At 38.2% G+C, this 17,167-nt stretch overlaps 2 protein-coding genes across 4 annotated transcripts; both read right to left on the bottom strand.

The window, feature by feature from the left end:
• Positions 1-694: 694 nt before the first annotated feature.
• LOC104813563 (protein CASC3-like) lies at positions 695-6,226 on the bottom strand. 2 transcript variants are annotated; one of them, XM_010541200.1, is made up of 12 exons: positions 6,116-6,226; positions 5,277-5,866; positions 4,685-4,784; positions 4,293-4,501; positions 3,510-4,207; positions 3,129-3,231; positions 2,673-2,792; positions 2,301-2,356; positions 1,849-1,909; positions 1,387-1,553; positions 998-1,121; positions 695-894 (listed from the first exon to the last, which is right to left on the bottom strand). In XM_010541200.1, the coding sequence occupies exons 2-10, from the start codon at positions 5,816-5,818 to the stop codon at positions 1,526-1,528; spliced, it is 1,917 nt and encodes a 638-aa protein (XP_010539502.1). In that variant the 5' UTR covers positions 5,819-5,866; positions 6,116-6,226; the 3' UTR covers positions 695-894; positions 998-1,121; positions 1,387-1,525. The 2 variants fall into 2 exon arrangements, with proteins under 2 accessions (XP_010539502.1, XP_010539501.1); XM_010541199.1 differs by having other exon boundaries at positions 5,277-5,834.
• Positions 6,227-8,157: 1,931 nt separating this feature from the next.
• On the bottom strand, positions 8,158-16,762 carry LOC104813562 (coatomer subunit beta'-1). 2 transcript variants are annotated; one of them, XM_010541196.2, is made up of 25 exons: positions 16,493-16,762; positions 15,902-15,922; positions 15,726-15,787; positions 15,588-15,642; positions 15,444-15,480; positions 14,992-15,317; positions 14,759-14,890; positions 14,495-14,643; positions 14,313-14,381; positions 13,857-14,004; positions 13,683-13,748; positions 12,902-13,090; positions 12,635-12,775; positions 12,360-12,434; positions 12,076-12,252; positions 11,890-11,981; positions 11,669-11,785; positions 11,237-11,351; positions 11,078-11,149; positions 10,768-10,964; positions 10,588-10,681; positions 10,024-10,130; positions 9,625-9,754; positions 9,225-9,459; positions 8,158-8,607 (listed from the first exon to the last, which is right to left on the bottom strand). In XM_010541196.2, exons 1-24 carry the CDS (start codon positions 16,493-16,495, stop codon positions 9,271-9,273), a joined length of 2,763 nt encoding a protein of 920 aa, XP_010539498.1. In that variant the 5' UTR covers positions 16,496-16,762; the 3' UTR covers positions 8,158-8,607; positions 9,225-9,270. The 2 variants fall into 2 exon arrangements, with proteins under 2 accessions (XP_010539498.1, XP_010539499.1); XM_010541197.2 differs by having other exon boundaries at positions 9,303-9,459.
• Positions 16,763-17,167: the final 405 nt, after the last annotated feature.

Below are 17,167 nucleotides of genomic sequence, written 5' to 3'. Positions count from 1 at the left end.
CCCCAATTAAAATTTGTTATTGGTCCGCTACTATATATATATATATATATATATATATATATATGCATATACATGTAATTTGAAACTTGTTGATTACTTGTAACAAAAGCAGAAGATAACGAGGACGTTGATAAAGTCGGCTGGGTCCAGCCAAGTAGGTGGGTGATATAATATTTATCGCCCGACTGAGGGTAACCATTTCCATGCATGCTTTCGAATCCCAACTTATGCAGTCAACATTTCTAGGAGTACTAAAGGCATGTATTGATTTTTCTAACCATATATTTATATATTATCGTTTGGAGTATGCATGCTTCCAAATCCCAACTTTTCAGTTGCCTACAAAAACTATTTAAATTCCATTTCAATTTGTACTTTAGTTTTACAAATTCTAATGGCGATTTTACATTTCTATTTATTGGTTTTATCCTTAATAGATCGTGTTGTCTCAAAAACGACGGTAATGCATGCATAGATTTTAGTAGGCGACCAAACATTACCTTTGCAAAAATGCCGTGAATTGTTCCAATATGCTTGATTCGGTTATAAAATTGTTGTACATCTCGAGGATAAGATAATGGAGATGTAGTTGAATTTACAAGTAGATCGTCTACTAATAGTATTTCATCTAAATTTTCGACGGGTAAAAGAATGGGCTTTTGCTTACGGAATCTGGGTCTTGTTGCCCTAACTCTGCACGAATCATCATCATCATCACCATTACCTTCATCATATATTCCAACAGAAACAGATGTACTAATCTCTTTGATCCAGTTTGAGTAATAAATTATGGATATGAAACATAGATAGAAAATGCTTGGTGGTGTCTTCAACCTTGCATACAGCAATAAAGAAACTCACGATGGTCAAAGACACAAGAAGAGGAACCTGAACCTGGAAAAAGAGATCACACCCAAGTAAGATGGTCAAAGACAATCCCCCCCAAGTGGTGAAAATGGAGATGCTGATATTAATATTTGTTTTTTCATTCGCATACCTTATAACAACACATAACTGACCCTTCCAAAGACCCCCACACTGCTCTTTTCACTTTGAACACACACAGCAATGACCACTCACCAGAGCCACCCACATCCACTCTCCCATTTTTTTTTAAAACCCTGCAAAAATTTAAAAGTTATATATGGCTTCCACCTTCCATCTTTAATACCATAAAAAGCAGTTGGTTGATAATCATCATATCCTTCATTTCCTATCCCATCTATCTCAAGCATATCACAGCACCCCTACCCCCTAAAACAGTTTGGGTTGTGTGTTCCATATCCTTAGTGTGGTTTCAATTAAGATCATTGATAAAAAAAAAAAGCAAATTAAACTCACAATCTTTAAAGATACCAACCAAAAAAGTAAAAGAAGACCACTCACCTAAGAAATCCAGGAACAGTTGTGGCCCACAGCTTGGAGAAGCACCACATGCTCTGCACAGCTCTCTCTATAAACCTCTTTTCTATCAACTTATTCAAACAACGCACCCTCCTTTCGGGTAGTAACATAAGGCATGCAATCACTTGCTAAAGCTCATCTCTGAGTATCTGCACATACGCGGATAGTTATTACCTGAACAGACCCATGCCAACCCCAGTTAAATCTTCTTCTTTTTTCTTCTCAATAATCGTGATAGCCAAAGGTTTTGCATTGATTCATTCACGAAATCCATGGAAACACTTTCCACATTGACCATATAAAATATCCAAGAAACAGTTTGCGCTAGACATGAATCCAACCACATACCTAATAATTTGAGACACCAAATCTAGGCGACTCCTACCGATCCACATTTAATCGTTGACAAAGAAAGAGTAGTTTTAGTAAACTTCAAAAACTCACCTACGTGGCTGCTTGTTTGGGGGGTTGTTCTGCCGTTGCGGAATCCCATTGTTTGCATCCTCTGCAAATGATGGAAGCAGCTCAACCTCAAACATCTTTAGAATGACCCCAAACAACTGATTTTTCTTTTAGTTGTTGAATATCTCTTTTGATTGAACAATGCTTGTTGCGTGATACACAAACGAAACTGAAGACCTTTTAATTGATAGGAAAATACTTTCAATTGGCTAGCATCTGCTGCTTGAACAAGACTAAATCTCGTTTAACTACTATCCATATTACACATTACATTCTTCATGCTTGTTTACCACAACAGAGTCAATTTCTCTATCAATTTTTCCTCATAATGATTTTGGCAGATTCTTCCCCAACCAAAGAAATAACACAAATACAAACTGTATAAGCATTAAAACCATCCTCAAATAACCAAACGTTGCAAACAATTGACTTACCAGGTCTCTCCGAGGGTTTTTGTCCATTATCAGGCTTCTGCGTACCATTCTCTTTGCTGCAAAAGCAGTAACAGGTTACAGGTTAGTGTGCAAAAAATTAAATGCTTCAATTGACGTTGAGATACATAATCAGCAAAGATTATATGGCTACAAAAATAGGTAACAAAGCTCATATGACTCTACAAGTGTCATGCTCTCTTGCTTTAGTAGAAAAGCTATCATCCAACAACTTCCACAAGTGCAAATCTAATGTCACATGCTTTCGTTACAAAGAGCCTTAATGCAATACAGTGGCATGTGCTGTTGGCTTTAGAAGAAATCGATGCACAAGTTAAAAACACTTGAGGCATCAGAGAGATTTATTCTACAAACCTGGAAGGTCCTGCAGAGGAAGGTAGCCCTGGCTTGCACGCTTGGTAAGGGCCATCAATAGCAGCACAAGGTGGACCGTATGTAGCCCCTAGAGCCCCCGGACCAGTCAAAATTGGCAGCCTTAAATTAAATAACCACATTTTAGAAGCAAGTACGAGAGGGGAAAAATCTAATGAATTTGATGTAGATAGACGGATGGTGAAATCACAGAAATAAGATTTAGCGAATGATTAACTTGACCATTCTAATGAAACTTATGCCCTGGCCATTCCACTTTGGAAGTGTTTTGGGTTCAAACACAATTCACCACAGTAAAAAGTACATAAGACCACAATACAAGACTGTAACTTACAGCTACAAGAATTATAGATATACAGATCAAAAGGTTCAACATAAATTACTCTCTCCAAAACTAACATCCACAAGCGTCACAAAGAGGGGGAAGAATATAGATACCATGTCATCTCGGGATTTCCTAAACCATGTTCTGGTTGGACATATCCTGGAAAGGCCATGCCAAAAGTGGGGACCCCACCTTGTTGGCCACCAAATGGCATAACTGCACATAAACAAGGCAAAAAAAAGTGAATAAAAATTAAAATTAGTTGCCAAAAAAAAGGTAATAGCAGGCAGAAAAGTATGAGAAGATACACCAGTCACCCTGCATAACCGAGCCAACCTAAGCAACCACGGTAAGTTTCAGAAACATTCAAAAGGACACAGATGGCTTGGCATTGTTAGTTTCCAATTTCAACAAACCATAAATGATTTCATTATGATAGATTCCTTTTACTCATTCCATTACAGAAAAAAGAGAGCTATCCAGGAACCACTTACGGGGCAGAAAAGCTGGGAAATTAGGATTGCCATGGCCAACTGCCAGACTCCCTGCAGGCCCCATAACTTCAGTCCCACCATACAGAAAAGAGCTTCCGTTAGGCTGGAGTGTTCCCTTTCCCATTGCTACCAAAGCACCTGTTTCTGAGGCAGATTCCATTTCAGCAGAAGGGTAGGGACCTTTTGACGAGCTTGTTTTAGGCGGAGAGGAAGCCAGTGGCCTGATGACAGTAGAGTGTTGATCAAAAGCCTGATCAGGAGGCTGGAGACAGCTTTGGCCACTCCCTTTTGAAACTCCGTGAGATTGCATATGTGGTGAAGTTCTGCCAACTTGGTTAAGAGATTGCTGATAAAACACTTGTCCAGGGGCAGGTGCACCCCTTCCTTTACTCATGGACTCAGAGGGCTGATCAGTGCTGACCGGTGAAGACCCAGAAGAAGACATTTTTGCATTCCCAGATACCCTTCGAATAGGCGAAGTGCTTTCATTCATGTGCAGTCTTCCCATGCCAACTTGTATATCCTTCTGTGCCATGCTATTGGAGGACCCTGAAGGATAAAATGGAGGAGAAGCTGAATTTAGACCAGAAGCTACTGTGTTCTTTTTTGCCTGACCAGCTTCACTCTCAGAGCTAGCTGCGGCTGTTGGAACACGGCTTGAATCGAGGTGCGAATTTTTCTCATGAGAATTCCGTGACCTGCAGATTCAGTACACCGGACGTTATCAACATTATACTGTAAACCATCATCTGCAAATTAGAGAGAAAGCATCTAAGAACTCACTGTTTGTTTTGTGCAGATGTTGCTTGATTTTCGTTTCTCGAGGCAGTTTCATATCTTTGGGGCCTTCTCCCTCTAGGGGCAACTTTAGAAAACTGGTTTTGATTCCCATTGACGCTGAGTGCATTCGAGCTGCTCCCTCTAGTGTATCCAAGTTCTCGTCCCCTAGTCTGACCACGACCTCTAAATTGGCCCCTAGAAGTCCTTCGTCTCTGAGTTTAGAAAGATACGAGTCAACCAATATTTTTATTAAAACAAGATAAGGAAACGAAATGGAAAAAAAACACAAAAACCATAAAGGTAAATATATGTTACATACATATATATATAGAGAGAGAGAGTGAAAAGAGAGAGATACTAAGAAAATATTTTAAAATATTAGACTGAAGCACTACTTCATAATGCTTGTCCCGAGTATTCATCTCCTCAAATTTGTCATGTCCCCATTTTCCGTCATCTTTGGATTCCCAAAGCCTCCTTCCACCACGCATTCGCCTTGCAAACAAACAGAAGATATATCGAGTGGGATCACCACATAGGATGCAACATAGATGATGATGAAAGGCTGGTGAGATGCACAATTGAATGAAATAAGTAATTATCAGCTTGTTGACGTTAATGATAACGTATTCTAGCTTTCAAATTTTCACTGTAGCAGTAGCTAGGCCACATCTATAAATTAGATAACCAAACGAAAAACAATATATTTAACCTCATTAAATTACTAATACTTCGTAAAACAGCAGCACCACAAGCCATGTGGATCGCATGATATTACATTATTATCCAAAGGCCAATGCTGCACCTATCCAATGATATCTACTCTGCCTCAGAATCAGTTTACCTCATCCTCATGCAGCACACTCAACTAAGTCTTCAGTCAAAGAATCAGCTGATAGCTTACATAGAAATTATTTTCAAACAGAATTGTTGAAGGAACCATATAGGCAATTCGCTGTTAGATGGATACCATAAAAACATACATACCTGTGTCGGCCACCGGAATTTTCCTGAAATCTGTCATCGTGCATATAAAATGCTCCAGCAGTGGGCACAGAGAATGGTTCTTTCTCTTTTTCTTCCTCTTCATCTATAAGATCTATCATACCCTCCTCCATTGTCTCTTCCCCGTGCGTTCTATCACCATCCACTGACTTCATTACATTACCCTCAAACCCGCCAGCCATCCTGTTGATATTGCCCACCAGACGTTCCCTATCATCATCCACTTCTTCATTGTGACCTTCCTCAATGTACTCCTCCTCTTCATCAAAACCACCATCCCGGTCTTCACCATCTATGCCCAATCCTTCTTCATCATCATTGTCATATTCAGCGACACCCCCCTGGCCATCAGATCCATCCGAATGAGTCTCGGTCCTCTGAATTCCTCTTCGACCAGCATCATCCTCCCCATCAGCTTTATCATCGTCATCATCACTCGCTTCTCTCCTCCTCATTGCCAAGGAGCGCTTCACCTCCTCGGGATCACTCTCATACTCCACCTCTTCTTCGCCGGTTGGCGCCATATTAACCAAAAGGAACCTGAAAGTTGAATCCACGTCCTAAGCCAAAGACTAGCCCAAGGAAATTGTTAAAGCAATCAATCGGAAAGACCTAAACGCAGATTCGTGGTCAAAATATCTTTCGAACCTCTCTCCTCGCTTTAACGCAATAAATCTTCGGCAAAAGCAAACGAAAAATCAACAGATATCCATAGAATCGAAGAAACGAACGAAGGAAACGGCTGGGAATTCGAACAAGAACACCGCAAAAGCCCTAATTATAGCCGATTCGAGGAGTGTGACTCATCAGTCATCACATACCTAATTATGAAACCAAAATCAAGGTTTCATGAGGTATGAGATCTCTGGAAACCCAATAGTCTCTCAGATGCGTTCTATCGCGATTATCTTGGGGGTCGACGATAAAATGGAGTGGAGCGAGCGTTAACAGATATGGGAACACAATCGTCATATTTATATGGCGTAATAATAGAATAACATTGTTATTAGTTCCGTAGTAAATTCCGAAGTTTATTTGATGGTTTGATTTCATAAGGGATCATTATCATTATCATTATCATTATCATTACCATTATCATTAGAAAAAATCTCATATAAATTTTTTTATTTTACTAAATATACCAAATAAAAATCTAAACTTTTAATTTTATCTAATTATAATTCAGATATTAAAATATTTTAAATTGAATTTTTAAATATTTAAATATTTCAAATAAATATTTTAACTTATGAAATCGATAACAATTTTTAATCTCGATTTTGGTGACGACATATAAATTAGATATTAATTTTCGACATAAAAAACGAAACTCGCGAAATCGATAACAATTTTCAATCTCGATTCTAACGATTACATATAAATTAGATGTTAATTCTAACATAAAAAAATGAATTGAGATTATAAATTGTTCTCGATTTTATTTTATGAATTGGGATAGGTGTGGACCTTTTTATCTGCCACCCGCAGGTTCACGGGTATTCGACTCATGGATATCTAGGATCCGAATATCCACTTACAAATGAGATCGGGTACGAGATAAAATAAGATGAAAAATTCAATCCGCGGGTTTGAGACAAGTTTTAAATTAAGAGACACTGATACTCCCAAAAATCCGTTTAGATTTAGAAAGACTAAAATACGCTAAACCTAATATCATCTCTACCCTAAGCATGATGTGTGGAAAAACATCTTCTCTTAGCAATTCTCCTTAGCTTTCTTTCCTCTATCAATTTCTTTTCATTTTACAAAAAAATCACAGTATTTCCTTCTAAATCTATTCATCTTCAAGTTTGTTCGTCTTTGTTTCCATCAAAAAGATAAATATCTATGTTCTTTTTGTTGTTTCGCGATTTAGGTTTCTTATTTTTAACATTCTTTTCTATGTTTTTTTTTCGAATTTTTTTGTTGATTTTTCAGGTTGATTTTACTTTTGTTTTGAATTTTTCTGATGATTCTACTTCTTTTAATTTTTTGTCGATAATACATATTCTTCTTTTTTTTCGATTCGCCGTGTCTTAGTAATACAAAGTTTGTATTGATAACTTTTTTATATATATAGATTTTCCATCTTAATCTTTGCAAAAGGGTTATTTATCCGATTAGAGATGGAGTGTTTTGTGATCAAGTATCGATGTTTTCTTTATGTTCTTATGATTCTGATTTTTGTCATATATTTCAAGTTGAATATCAAACTCTGGATTTTATGTTTCATTAAGAGACTGTTTATGCTATTTTCATATTTGAACTTTGCATGCATTTTCATATTTGCATTTGGATTTTTGTTTGTATTAAAAATTGTAGAGAACTTTGTATCCATTTCGTACTTTATAATTCTCATATTCATGTTACATTTTTGTGTGAAAACAAAAGTTGACGGATCCAGATATCCGAGTTCAGAGACGGATATTCGGACGTTCGAATCCGGATATCCGACTTGTATGAGAACGAGATAATTTTTCAACAGAAACTGTGGATCCGAAACTCGAAGGCGGATAGTCTAGAACTCGTGTATATCTGCCGGTGTCTATCCCTAAATTGGGATATATATTTGAAATATTTTAATTTTTGAATTATTAATTTGTACCATTTTAATATTTTAGATATCAAATAAAATAAAATTAAAAGTCTAGGATATTTTGTAAAATTGAAGTATTTATATGAAAAATTTCCAAATTATTATTTTTTAAAAGTCGGTAACATGCTTAGTTAAAAAAACACAATGCAGTCACATTATATAGGATTTGAAGTTCTTTAGAATCGAATGTGTACAAGAAAATGGTAATTGCTCCTCCAAATCTTTTACAGAAAACTGAGAACTCGTGCCCATTAATATTCCTTCGGGGACCTTACATGCAAAGCTTTATTCTAGAAACTACAAACGTTTTAGAAAATGAAGCACCGGATTTAACTCTCATCTCAAGTCTTGACAAACATGGTGGTTTAAAATTAAAGTATCATTCCCGGGTACAAAAACAGAAATGCAAATTCCCACTGTTCTGGTTCTGAACCACTCGAGCAGAAAACGATAACCTACAATAGAACCAATCTCCAGTTTGAAACTAGGAGAGAGAGAGAGAAGCGAGGCTCTGTTTCAAAGAATGAATGGATACCCTTCTCTCTCTCTCTATATATATATATGCATGCAGAACAGTTTTTACCGGTGACTCTGATGGGGTTTGCTGCTGCTGCTGCTGCTTCTTATACATATGTGGTCTATGAAGAATGGCAAGTGAATATCACTTCAAAGCCAGTATGTGTCCTCTTTGCTGAAACTACTGCTGTGGTGTGAGAACTGTACAAGCAGACACACAATACACATGGTCAGTAACAACATATGAATATTTTGGCCAATGACCAAGAATCAACAGAGACCAAATACAAATACAAAAAAAAAAAAAAAATACAACAGGAATCACAACAGATGATGATGAATCATATACTCAGCTTCCTTTGCAGCATAGACGTAAAAGAAAGCAGGGTCTTCTTGCAAGTATAACCAAAAACAGACAGATTCTTACAGATGCAACACTCATATGTTGCTCCTTCCCTATTATCACCACCAAGAAGAGCTCTAAAGAGCATCAGACACAATAGCATTTTCCTAAGACAGATTAATATCCCGGGCATAGAGACCATGACATAAAGCATTCTTGGCCAAGAAGAACGAACCCATGAATCAGAAAACAGATACCAGATTCCGAAGACTGGAGAATTCAACACTCAAAAAGAACAGCAGATGAGATGCACATTCATCCCTAAGACTAGGAAGAACTGACGGGCTCATTCTCTAAGAGCGAACTGAAAGCATTACTCTTAATGTGATAACTATATGACATTGCCAAGCTAATGACAACAACAAGCAGTGGATATGGAAGGCAGATGAGTAAAATCTAAGAATCAATTAATCACCAGACAAAATTTGGATTTTCACACTGCCCCTTGGCCACAAACGCTATTAGGCTGATGGGGTTCCTTCATTATTCGTACCCCACTGATCTTCAGATTCATTCCCATTAACAAGCACAGCGCCATCTGTAGAATCAGCATCCACCACCACGGCCTCCTCTTGACTTCCTTCTTCCCCATTTTGTTGCTCCACGTTACTGTCATCTCCCTCATGTTCATGTTGATCACCACCAACCGGCTGAACCCAAATTTCAAAGGAAACGCAATGGCAGTGGCAAAACAGGAATCTTGAACATGAAATACCCTTCATTGGATAGAGACACCTAAGATGTATCCATGCAAGAGTGTTGTGACACAACAGGAGAATAACATGATCTGCCTATATGATCCTTGGTGAACATACCTCTTCATGAACATCCCCATTTTCAAGAGCCTCCTCCTCTTCAATTTGCATATTTCTAAAAGCTTCCACCAAGGTTATGTGACTTCTGTCTGCATGGCTAATATACTCCTCGGCAGGAGGATAGACACCCCTGCAAGTAAATTGAAGCAGTATTTGTTATTTTGTTAACACATCAACACCAGTAAATTTTAAATTTAGATTATTTTGTATGTTAAAGAACATAAAATTATATGTTGCACAAGAAATTTATAAAATACAGAAGCCAATTACAAAAAGGTCATTGAACTATTCAAAAGAAAAGAAATATATCTACAGCAATAAGGTAAGGGCAAAGTGTTTAATCCTGAACTAAATCAACAGTTCCAAGCAAAGGACAAAAGAAAAGATATGAAAAGAAACCTTGTCTCTGCAGCTCGTTCTTCAACAGATAGAGCAAGCTGCCAGTCCTCGAAAAGATTGGGATACTCTTCAGGATCAGCCAAAGATTCAGCAGCCTTTGCATTTACCTGTTAGAAGAGAGGCCAAATCAAGAAAACTCGTACTTCCAAAGAGCCAGGATGAAAGGCACCACATAGATATAATGCCTGTTATACTAAGACAATGCCACTTACAAAGAAAAAATCTTTGTTTAGACCAATTGAAAGTTTATTGTAACAGTAATCTTATTAGATAATTCATCATTGATTTCCAATAACAGAATGGAACGGGAAAAATTATGATTGACTTGACTGTGATTCTGCAAGCCAAATTATATAAGTCAACAAAAGGAAAAATGGCATAAACCTATCGCGATGGGAAAGAATACAAAAGAAGAACAACCGTCCCCCACATGAAGGCTATAATACACAATTCATTCGGCTGGGCAAGAAAAAACGATTAAACAAATTACTTTGACATTTTACCATGGAAAGAATCATCTGTCATATATAATGAGGATTCATATAAAAAATACGGAAAACAAACCTTGCTAAGGTCGTTTCTCCATAATGATACAATCTTAGGGACTTTGCTCGGAAGATAAGATCGTGCCATTAAAGCAGCTTCAGGTATCCGATTGCTGCGATGAGAAAAGCATCATGATAGATTAATTGATTGCACAAACCTTGTTCTTAATTGAAGATAGGGAAAAAAGAAATAAATTACCTTTCCACCAACAGCTGCAGACAGTCCTCCAATCTACCCAACATGAACAAGCAAAGGAAAGAGACATTGTTCTTTCCTTGCTCTTTAGCAAGGTCAGCAAGCTTAGCCAATCCTTCTGCATCTCCCAAGGAAGAATAAAGCAGCAGAAGACCACTCAAATCCATAGCATGCTTCATGCATTCCTCCGCCATTTCCAACTACAGTGATCCAAAGCATAGTAAGAACATGCAGGCCTAAGGAAGCGCGATACATGAACTTAAACCGGTGAATATACCCTAGAACACCTATAGCAGAAAAAAAAGGTACACACCTTCCCAGTTGACATAGCTAATTCCCCCAGTTGCTTCCATTTAGACTCGCTTTGTGCTTCTACAGCAATTTCCTGCCAGAAGATGTAAATTGAGCGACAATAAATTGGAGTCATGGAAATCGTAATTTCTAAAATGGTAAAAAACTATAAAAGGCTCACCTTTGCAACCTCTAATCTACTCAATTGTATGGCCAACTCAAATCTATAATCAGGGTCAGTAGCAACTTCTAATGCATCTTCAACCATACCACGTGATTCCAAGAAGCGAGCAACACTGACAACGAGCAGATTTTCTAAGTTAAGCATCAATATGATTTTGGAATATAAAATGAGGACAAATTTCCAATGCAAGAAAACACGATACTGTAACAGAAAATACAGATGATAGATAAATGAGACATTAAAAATAAAACAATATAGGCTATGATGTAACCTGTGAGATCATGTATATGATAATCATAATCCAATTTTATCCACGCAACTTGAACTATCATAGGTGGAGGAAACCCTCTCAGTATGTAAAGGAAAGTTAAAGAAAAGATCCAGCTAAAGTTTGGAATACTCTAGCATACCATCAAAGAACACATATACCTGTTATGATGCTCCTTGGGGATTGAAGGTAATACTTGATTGGCCTTCTCCAAGTCTCCCCGCATCACAAGAGTCTTGTACTCAATCAAACTTAGAAGCAAGGTGTACCCAATAACACTGTAAACAACCAAAATCGATTAAAAAAAGAGAAAAGAAAAAGTTAGAAAGCTTTTACAACAATGAAATAGATCAACAGCAGTAACGGCGAAACATCTGCTTACTTGAACTCTTTGTCAATCAAATAAACCCGGCTTTGGTTGGCTAAATAACCCAACAAGTACATGGGACGGTCCAAATGATACATTGTGGTTACCTAGAATTTCAGAAGTGTAAATAAAGATAGAACCTCATATGCACCAAAAGCAACATAAACAAGCTTCATTTACACAATGAATAATCGGCCATACCTCGCCACCAACACAGTAATTAAGCCTCCATGAAGAGTTGTTGTAAATAAAACAATCTCCCACCCACAAACCAGTCCGAACACGTTCATTGGTTTCATGGAGAAGCTCAAAAGCATCCTCAATGCCTTCCTCATCCATTTGTTGTCCACCATCTAAATAAGAGGAAACAACGTCCCGCTGCACAATATAAATAGACAATCAAAACCCAATTTAAATAGGCAAAGAAAAACTAAGAATTTCTGTTAAAATTCTGTTATGCCAGCAAACTTTAAAATTATACTTACATTGTACTTAAGGATGTAGAATGATGAATCACTGGCAATTGCAACTAGATCACCACTGTCAGCCCAGTAAAGATTCTGAGACATATCATATCAATTAAGAGAAAAGATCAAGCCATGAATAGGGGTGATGTTACAGAAAACAACAAAATCACTACACTCGTAAGATTGGAGTCAAGATCTGGATCAGTATCTTATACTCCTGGAACAGAAAACGTTTCAGAAACCACACTTTGATTGGACACTAAAGGATATACTTCATCTATACAAACACTTACTTTGACAGTAACATCAATCCGACGAATCAACCTACATTCAGCCCAATCATAGAAACAGATAAAATCACTTGAGCACATTGCCAATAAGGTTCCACCAAAAATGTGCTCCGCCGAGAAAGTAGGCCGCACAGTCCTCTTTTCCTGAATGTTGTTAACCTCAAGTTGTCAGTTTCAGTCAATGGAATTAACATAATGGCGAGCATGGAAAAAACACAGGGTCTGACAACTATATATAACAAAAGGGACACAGGAAAAGAAATTACAGACCAGGAAGTTCTTGCTGAAGATCTTAATCTTTGATGTGCTTTCCCTGACGGCATATTCACCCTCAGACGACCAAACAAATTCCAGTGCTGATCCAAATGACCTATTTCTCCACGCCAAGGCAGTGTAGATGATGTACTCACCATCTCCACAAACAACTACAAACCTACCATTGGGGTTGTGCTTCAAGCTCTGAAAGGCAGAACAGACTTAAGGAACATATATAACACCAAATGGACAAAAACAAAACTAGGCAATAACAAACTTAGAGACTTTTTATCGTATGATATGATTCATATCCAGGGTAAAGCTTTTCTCATGGCCAACTGTCATAAATGGAAGAATGACAACGAATTCAACCAAAGAAACTCTCTTTCCAAAACCTGTTGTTTAAATTCATGCTAATTTATACAGACAAGCATCCTATTTTCCTTCCTAGCAGTCAACACACCCCTAAGGAATGCCACCATATGGCCTACTACCAGCAATCTAGAAAACTGCCCGAGCAATCCAAGAACTACAACCAGCAAGCATAACTAGGCCAAATGGCCTACTGATACCAGTAATCTATCAAACTGCCTAAGCAAACCTGCAACTGCCTTACTACAGTGCACAACCAGCGATTAAAAATTTATGCGCTAGGGTTACATTACATAACCAATAAAACTTCAAATAACAACACAGAGGAATTTCACAGAAAATAAACCATATGAGCTGATTTTGTATACAAGCAAGAATACTGGAAAACCTGCAAAGAAAAGAAAACATCAGAAAAACCACTTACTTGAGGATAGAGATCACAAGTCCCTAACTCTTTAACACCCAAAGGCAGTCTCTCACCATCAGTGACCTATAAGGAACCACAAGGCAAACATAGCAGTGTATGAACCAAAGAGCAACTAACAAGTATCATTGAACATGAAAACAGCAGGGAAGGGTCCGTCTCGTGAAACCAAACCTCATCTGCACTGATACTTTTGATGTTCACAGTCTGTATCTCATTGTGTTTGGCCCATATAATTTTTCCACTGTTATCCATACTAGCCACTGGAATTTCACGACCAAGTTTCACCATGATGGCCCCTTCATCGTACCCAATCACCACCCTGGACAATTATATGGTATCAGCAACTTGTTAATTTGTTAGAAAATGGCACATTCACAACACACAGGAAAAAGAAAAATATCAGACTCAATATTGACAGGTATCAGCAAGAAAGGTGAGCAAAGTTTGCATTTATCAAGCCCTCTCGGACTCATAAACAGCACCTAAAAGAACTTTACAAAGAAGTGCACAGCAAAACAAAAGTCAGTTTTGACATTATGATTACAAGGAATCGCGAAAGAAGATGCGTACAGCTTAACTTCACAAATAAAGAATACAAATATCAAGAATGACTCTTCAGAAACTTACCGACGAGAACCTTTTGTGTATCCGACAGCCCAAACCCTCTCAAGGCCATAGTTCAACGTGTTCTCAAGCCTACATGCCATAAAATTAGTCAAACATAGAATTCAAATGAGAAGGACCAAGGCCCTTAAAAGATCTGGAAAATTCAAAACCACAAGTATAAATCCTATAACAAGGGGAGTTACCTGTAAGTGGTGGAGTGCCATATGCGGACTGTGCCATCCTCAGAGCCCGTAATAATGATTGGAAGCTCTGGATGGAAACATGCAGCAGAGACATTGTGTGTGTGACCTTCAAGTGTCTGAACGCAACTCTTTGTTTGGTAGTCCCATACCTACTTCCAGAAAATTCATTAACAATAATAGAAAACCTACCTAAGTTTATGTGCTGACAATACATCCACACAAATATATGGAAAACTTAAAAAGAAAAAGCAACTAAGAACATACCTTAGCAGTATGATCATCAGACCCGGTGATAAGGTATGGCTTATCCCCACCAGTAAAGTAGTCTACAGAGTTAACCCCTTTCTGATGCGCATCCAAAGTAAAATTTGGATCTGGTGAACCAAGGTTCCATATCTAGATACAGACAGACATATACACAGAAAACAAAAAGATTAGCTTTTCACTTTGAAAAAAATACTTGCAGAGAAAATGTACAAGTCAAAGATTGCTCTTACCTTTATGGTACGGTCAAGCGATGCACTAGCAAAAGTATTAGTGTCCTTGGGGTTAAAGGTCACTTGCATGACATAATGGGAATGGCCTTCAAAAATCTGAGTGCATGCCCAACCCTTCTCCCAATCCCAAAGCTTGATAAGCATGTCATCCGATGAGGACAGCACATATGGAAGGGTGGGATGGACAGCCACACACCTAATGTAATCAGTATGAGCCTCAAATACTTTGATCTTGTCCATAGTGTTGTAGTTGTAGACACGAATAAACATGTCATCAGCTCCAGCCACAACCCATTGCTTGCGTGCGATAAACTTAGCTGACCTAACTGCAAAATCATGACATACACTTCAACAGCAAGTAATCATTTTGTCAAGACATGCATGACCAAAGAATGTTGATGCAAACATGAGAAAGAGATGCGGAAAAAAGAAACGATGCCTGACGACCATACCTGGCAATTCAGTGACCTCAAAAGATTTTACCATCGCCTGGACAAGAAATATGACAAATTTGGGTTAAAAGTATTTGACAGAAGAAGAACTAGAAACAACATCAATAACAAAAAAGAGCAAACTGATGACCACTTTTACCGTACCTGTGTCTGATAATTCCAGATACACACTGTTCCAGAATACAAGCTCGCCAGAATCCTGTAATAGGTTATTCATTAGAAATCCAAGTAACCACGAAACTAAGAAGTATGTAATGAAATATGAAGCGCCAGAATCATTACCATGGTTCGGTTGGATGGAGATCTACAGATTTCACCCTCTCCGACCTCTGAGCAAATTTTCTCTGATCAAAACATTTAAACATATTACTCCAAAATTCCCAAACCCATGCGGATTGCGGACTAACCGAATGAGGATCAAATAAAATCTAGAGAAGAAAAGGAAAATTTGTGGTTACCTTGATTTCGAGTCTCAGAGGCTGTAAGGATTAAAAAAACAAAATGAAAGGAAATTTAGTCAGTGCCAATCAAATCAAATATACAAATCGCTGTACAACTCACTTCGGTGATCCTTATGTTCCATATGATATCCTTATTATCCCGAGACCCACAACAGATTGTCAGAACACAGATCAACGATCCAAGATGAACAAGGAATACGACACTAGACGAGAAAAAAAAATTATGAAACTAGGATCCAACAGAATTCCGCACCCAAGATTAGATCCAACCGCAATATCAGAGCCCCGTTACTTGCATTTAGACATCTAGGCAAAATTCAAGATCGGAAGAGCATGTTCGCTATCCGTCTCGTGAAACCAAACCTCATCTGCACTGATACTTTTGATGTTCACAGTCTGTATCTCATTGTGTTTGGCCCATATAATTTTTCCACTGTTATCCATACTAGCCACTGGAATTTCACGACCAAGTAACTGTCGACAGCATGTTCGCTATCTTGTGTCGGACGAGAAAGGAGATGTCGAAACAACACCGAAGTAGATTCAAGACAAGATCTAAACGAAAAGAAGAGAGATCGCATCACTAACCATCTTGGCAAGTCCAAAGAAAGCTCTCCCCGGGGGATCGGCCTATCTCCCGTGTTCGAATTAGAGTCCTTGATCGTGGGGAAGATCAGAAAGTAAGAAGAAGAAGAAGAAGAAGAAGAAGAAGAAGAAGAAGAAGAAGAAGAAGGAAATCGTAATGGCGGAGGGGCTGGTAGATTAACGAGAACACCAGAGCTTGGAGGGGTTTGAGTCGAGGGTTGTAGTGCGCGTTTAGAATGGACGACGATGGATTTCTTCTGGATCTGAATCTGACGCTACTAGTACTAATGTTTCCTTGATTCGGTGTCGTTTAAAGCAGATCCTTAAACCGGTTACCCGTTAACCGTGTCTGTAAAAGGACGGTCTTCCCATCAAGTTAGCCCGGAGCCGTTGATCATCCATCAGAAGAGAGTAGAATCAACGGTCGAGATAACGTTTCGACATTCCTTTGTTGCATCATCGTACCAAAAATAATTTACTTCTGAGTTTAGCAAATGAAAGTTGATTTGATTGAGCAAATCATAACCGGACGAACCGTGCCCGAGAGACGGCGTGGTTAATATTATCAAAAATCGTTAAACCGATTGGATCTTGGTTCGGTTTTCTCTGGCAAACAGGCTGACATCATACAATTCCATCAGCTACATGTACCAATAAAATGGTTTGCCACAATTCTAA

The sequence above is a fragment of the Tarenaya hassleriana genome, unplaced genomic scaffold (genome assembly GCF_000463585.1).
Source record: "Tarenaya hassleriana unplaced genomic scaffold, ASM46358v1 Cleome20, whole genome shotgun sequence".
NCBI lineage: Eukaryota > Viridiplantae > Streptophyta > Magnoliopsida > Brassicales > Cleomaceae > Tarenaya > Tarenaya hassleriana.
Note: the sequence above shows the minus strand (reverse complement) of the source record. Positions and strands in the feature narration are given on the sequence as shown.

Bases quoted from the DNA above. Each gene is read 5' to 3' on its own strand.
- LOC104813563 (XM_010541200.1), bottom strand. From the start codon at position 5,818: ATGGCGCCAACCGGCGAAGAAGAGGTGGAGTATGAGAGTGATCCCGAG. The intron at 4,208-4,292 runs GTGAGTTCTTAG...CTGAATCTGCAG, and splicing joins ACATCTGCACAAAACAAACA to GTCACGGAATTCTCATGAGA. The intron at 1,910-2,300 runs GTAAGTCAATTG...CATCATTTGCAG, and splicing joins AAAACCCTCGGAGAGACCTG to AGGATGCAAACAATGGGATT.
- LOC104813562 (XM_010541196.2), bottom strand. The intron at 13,749-13,856 runs GTTTGGTTTCAC...GGTTCCTTATAG, and splicing joins AAAGTATCAGTGCAGATGAG to GTCACTGATGGTGAGAGACT. The intron at 12,776-12,901 runs GTCTGTAATTTC...AACAACATTCAG, and splicing joins TCTTCAGCAAGAACTTCCTG to GAAAAGAGGACTGTGCGGCC.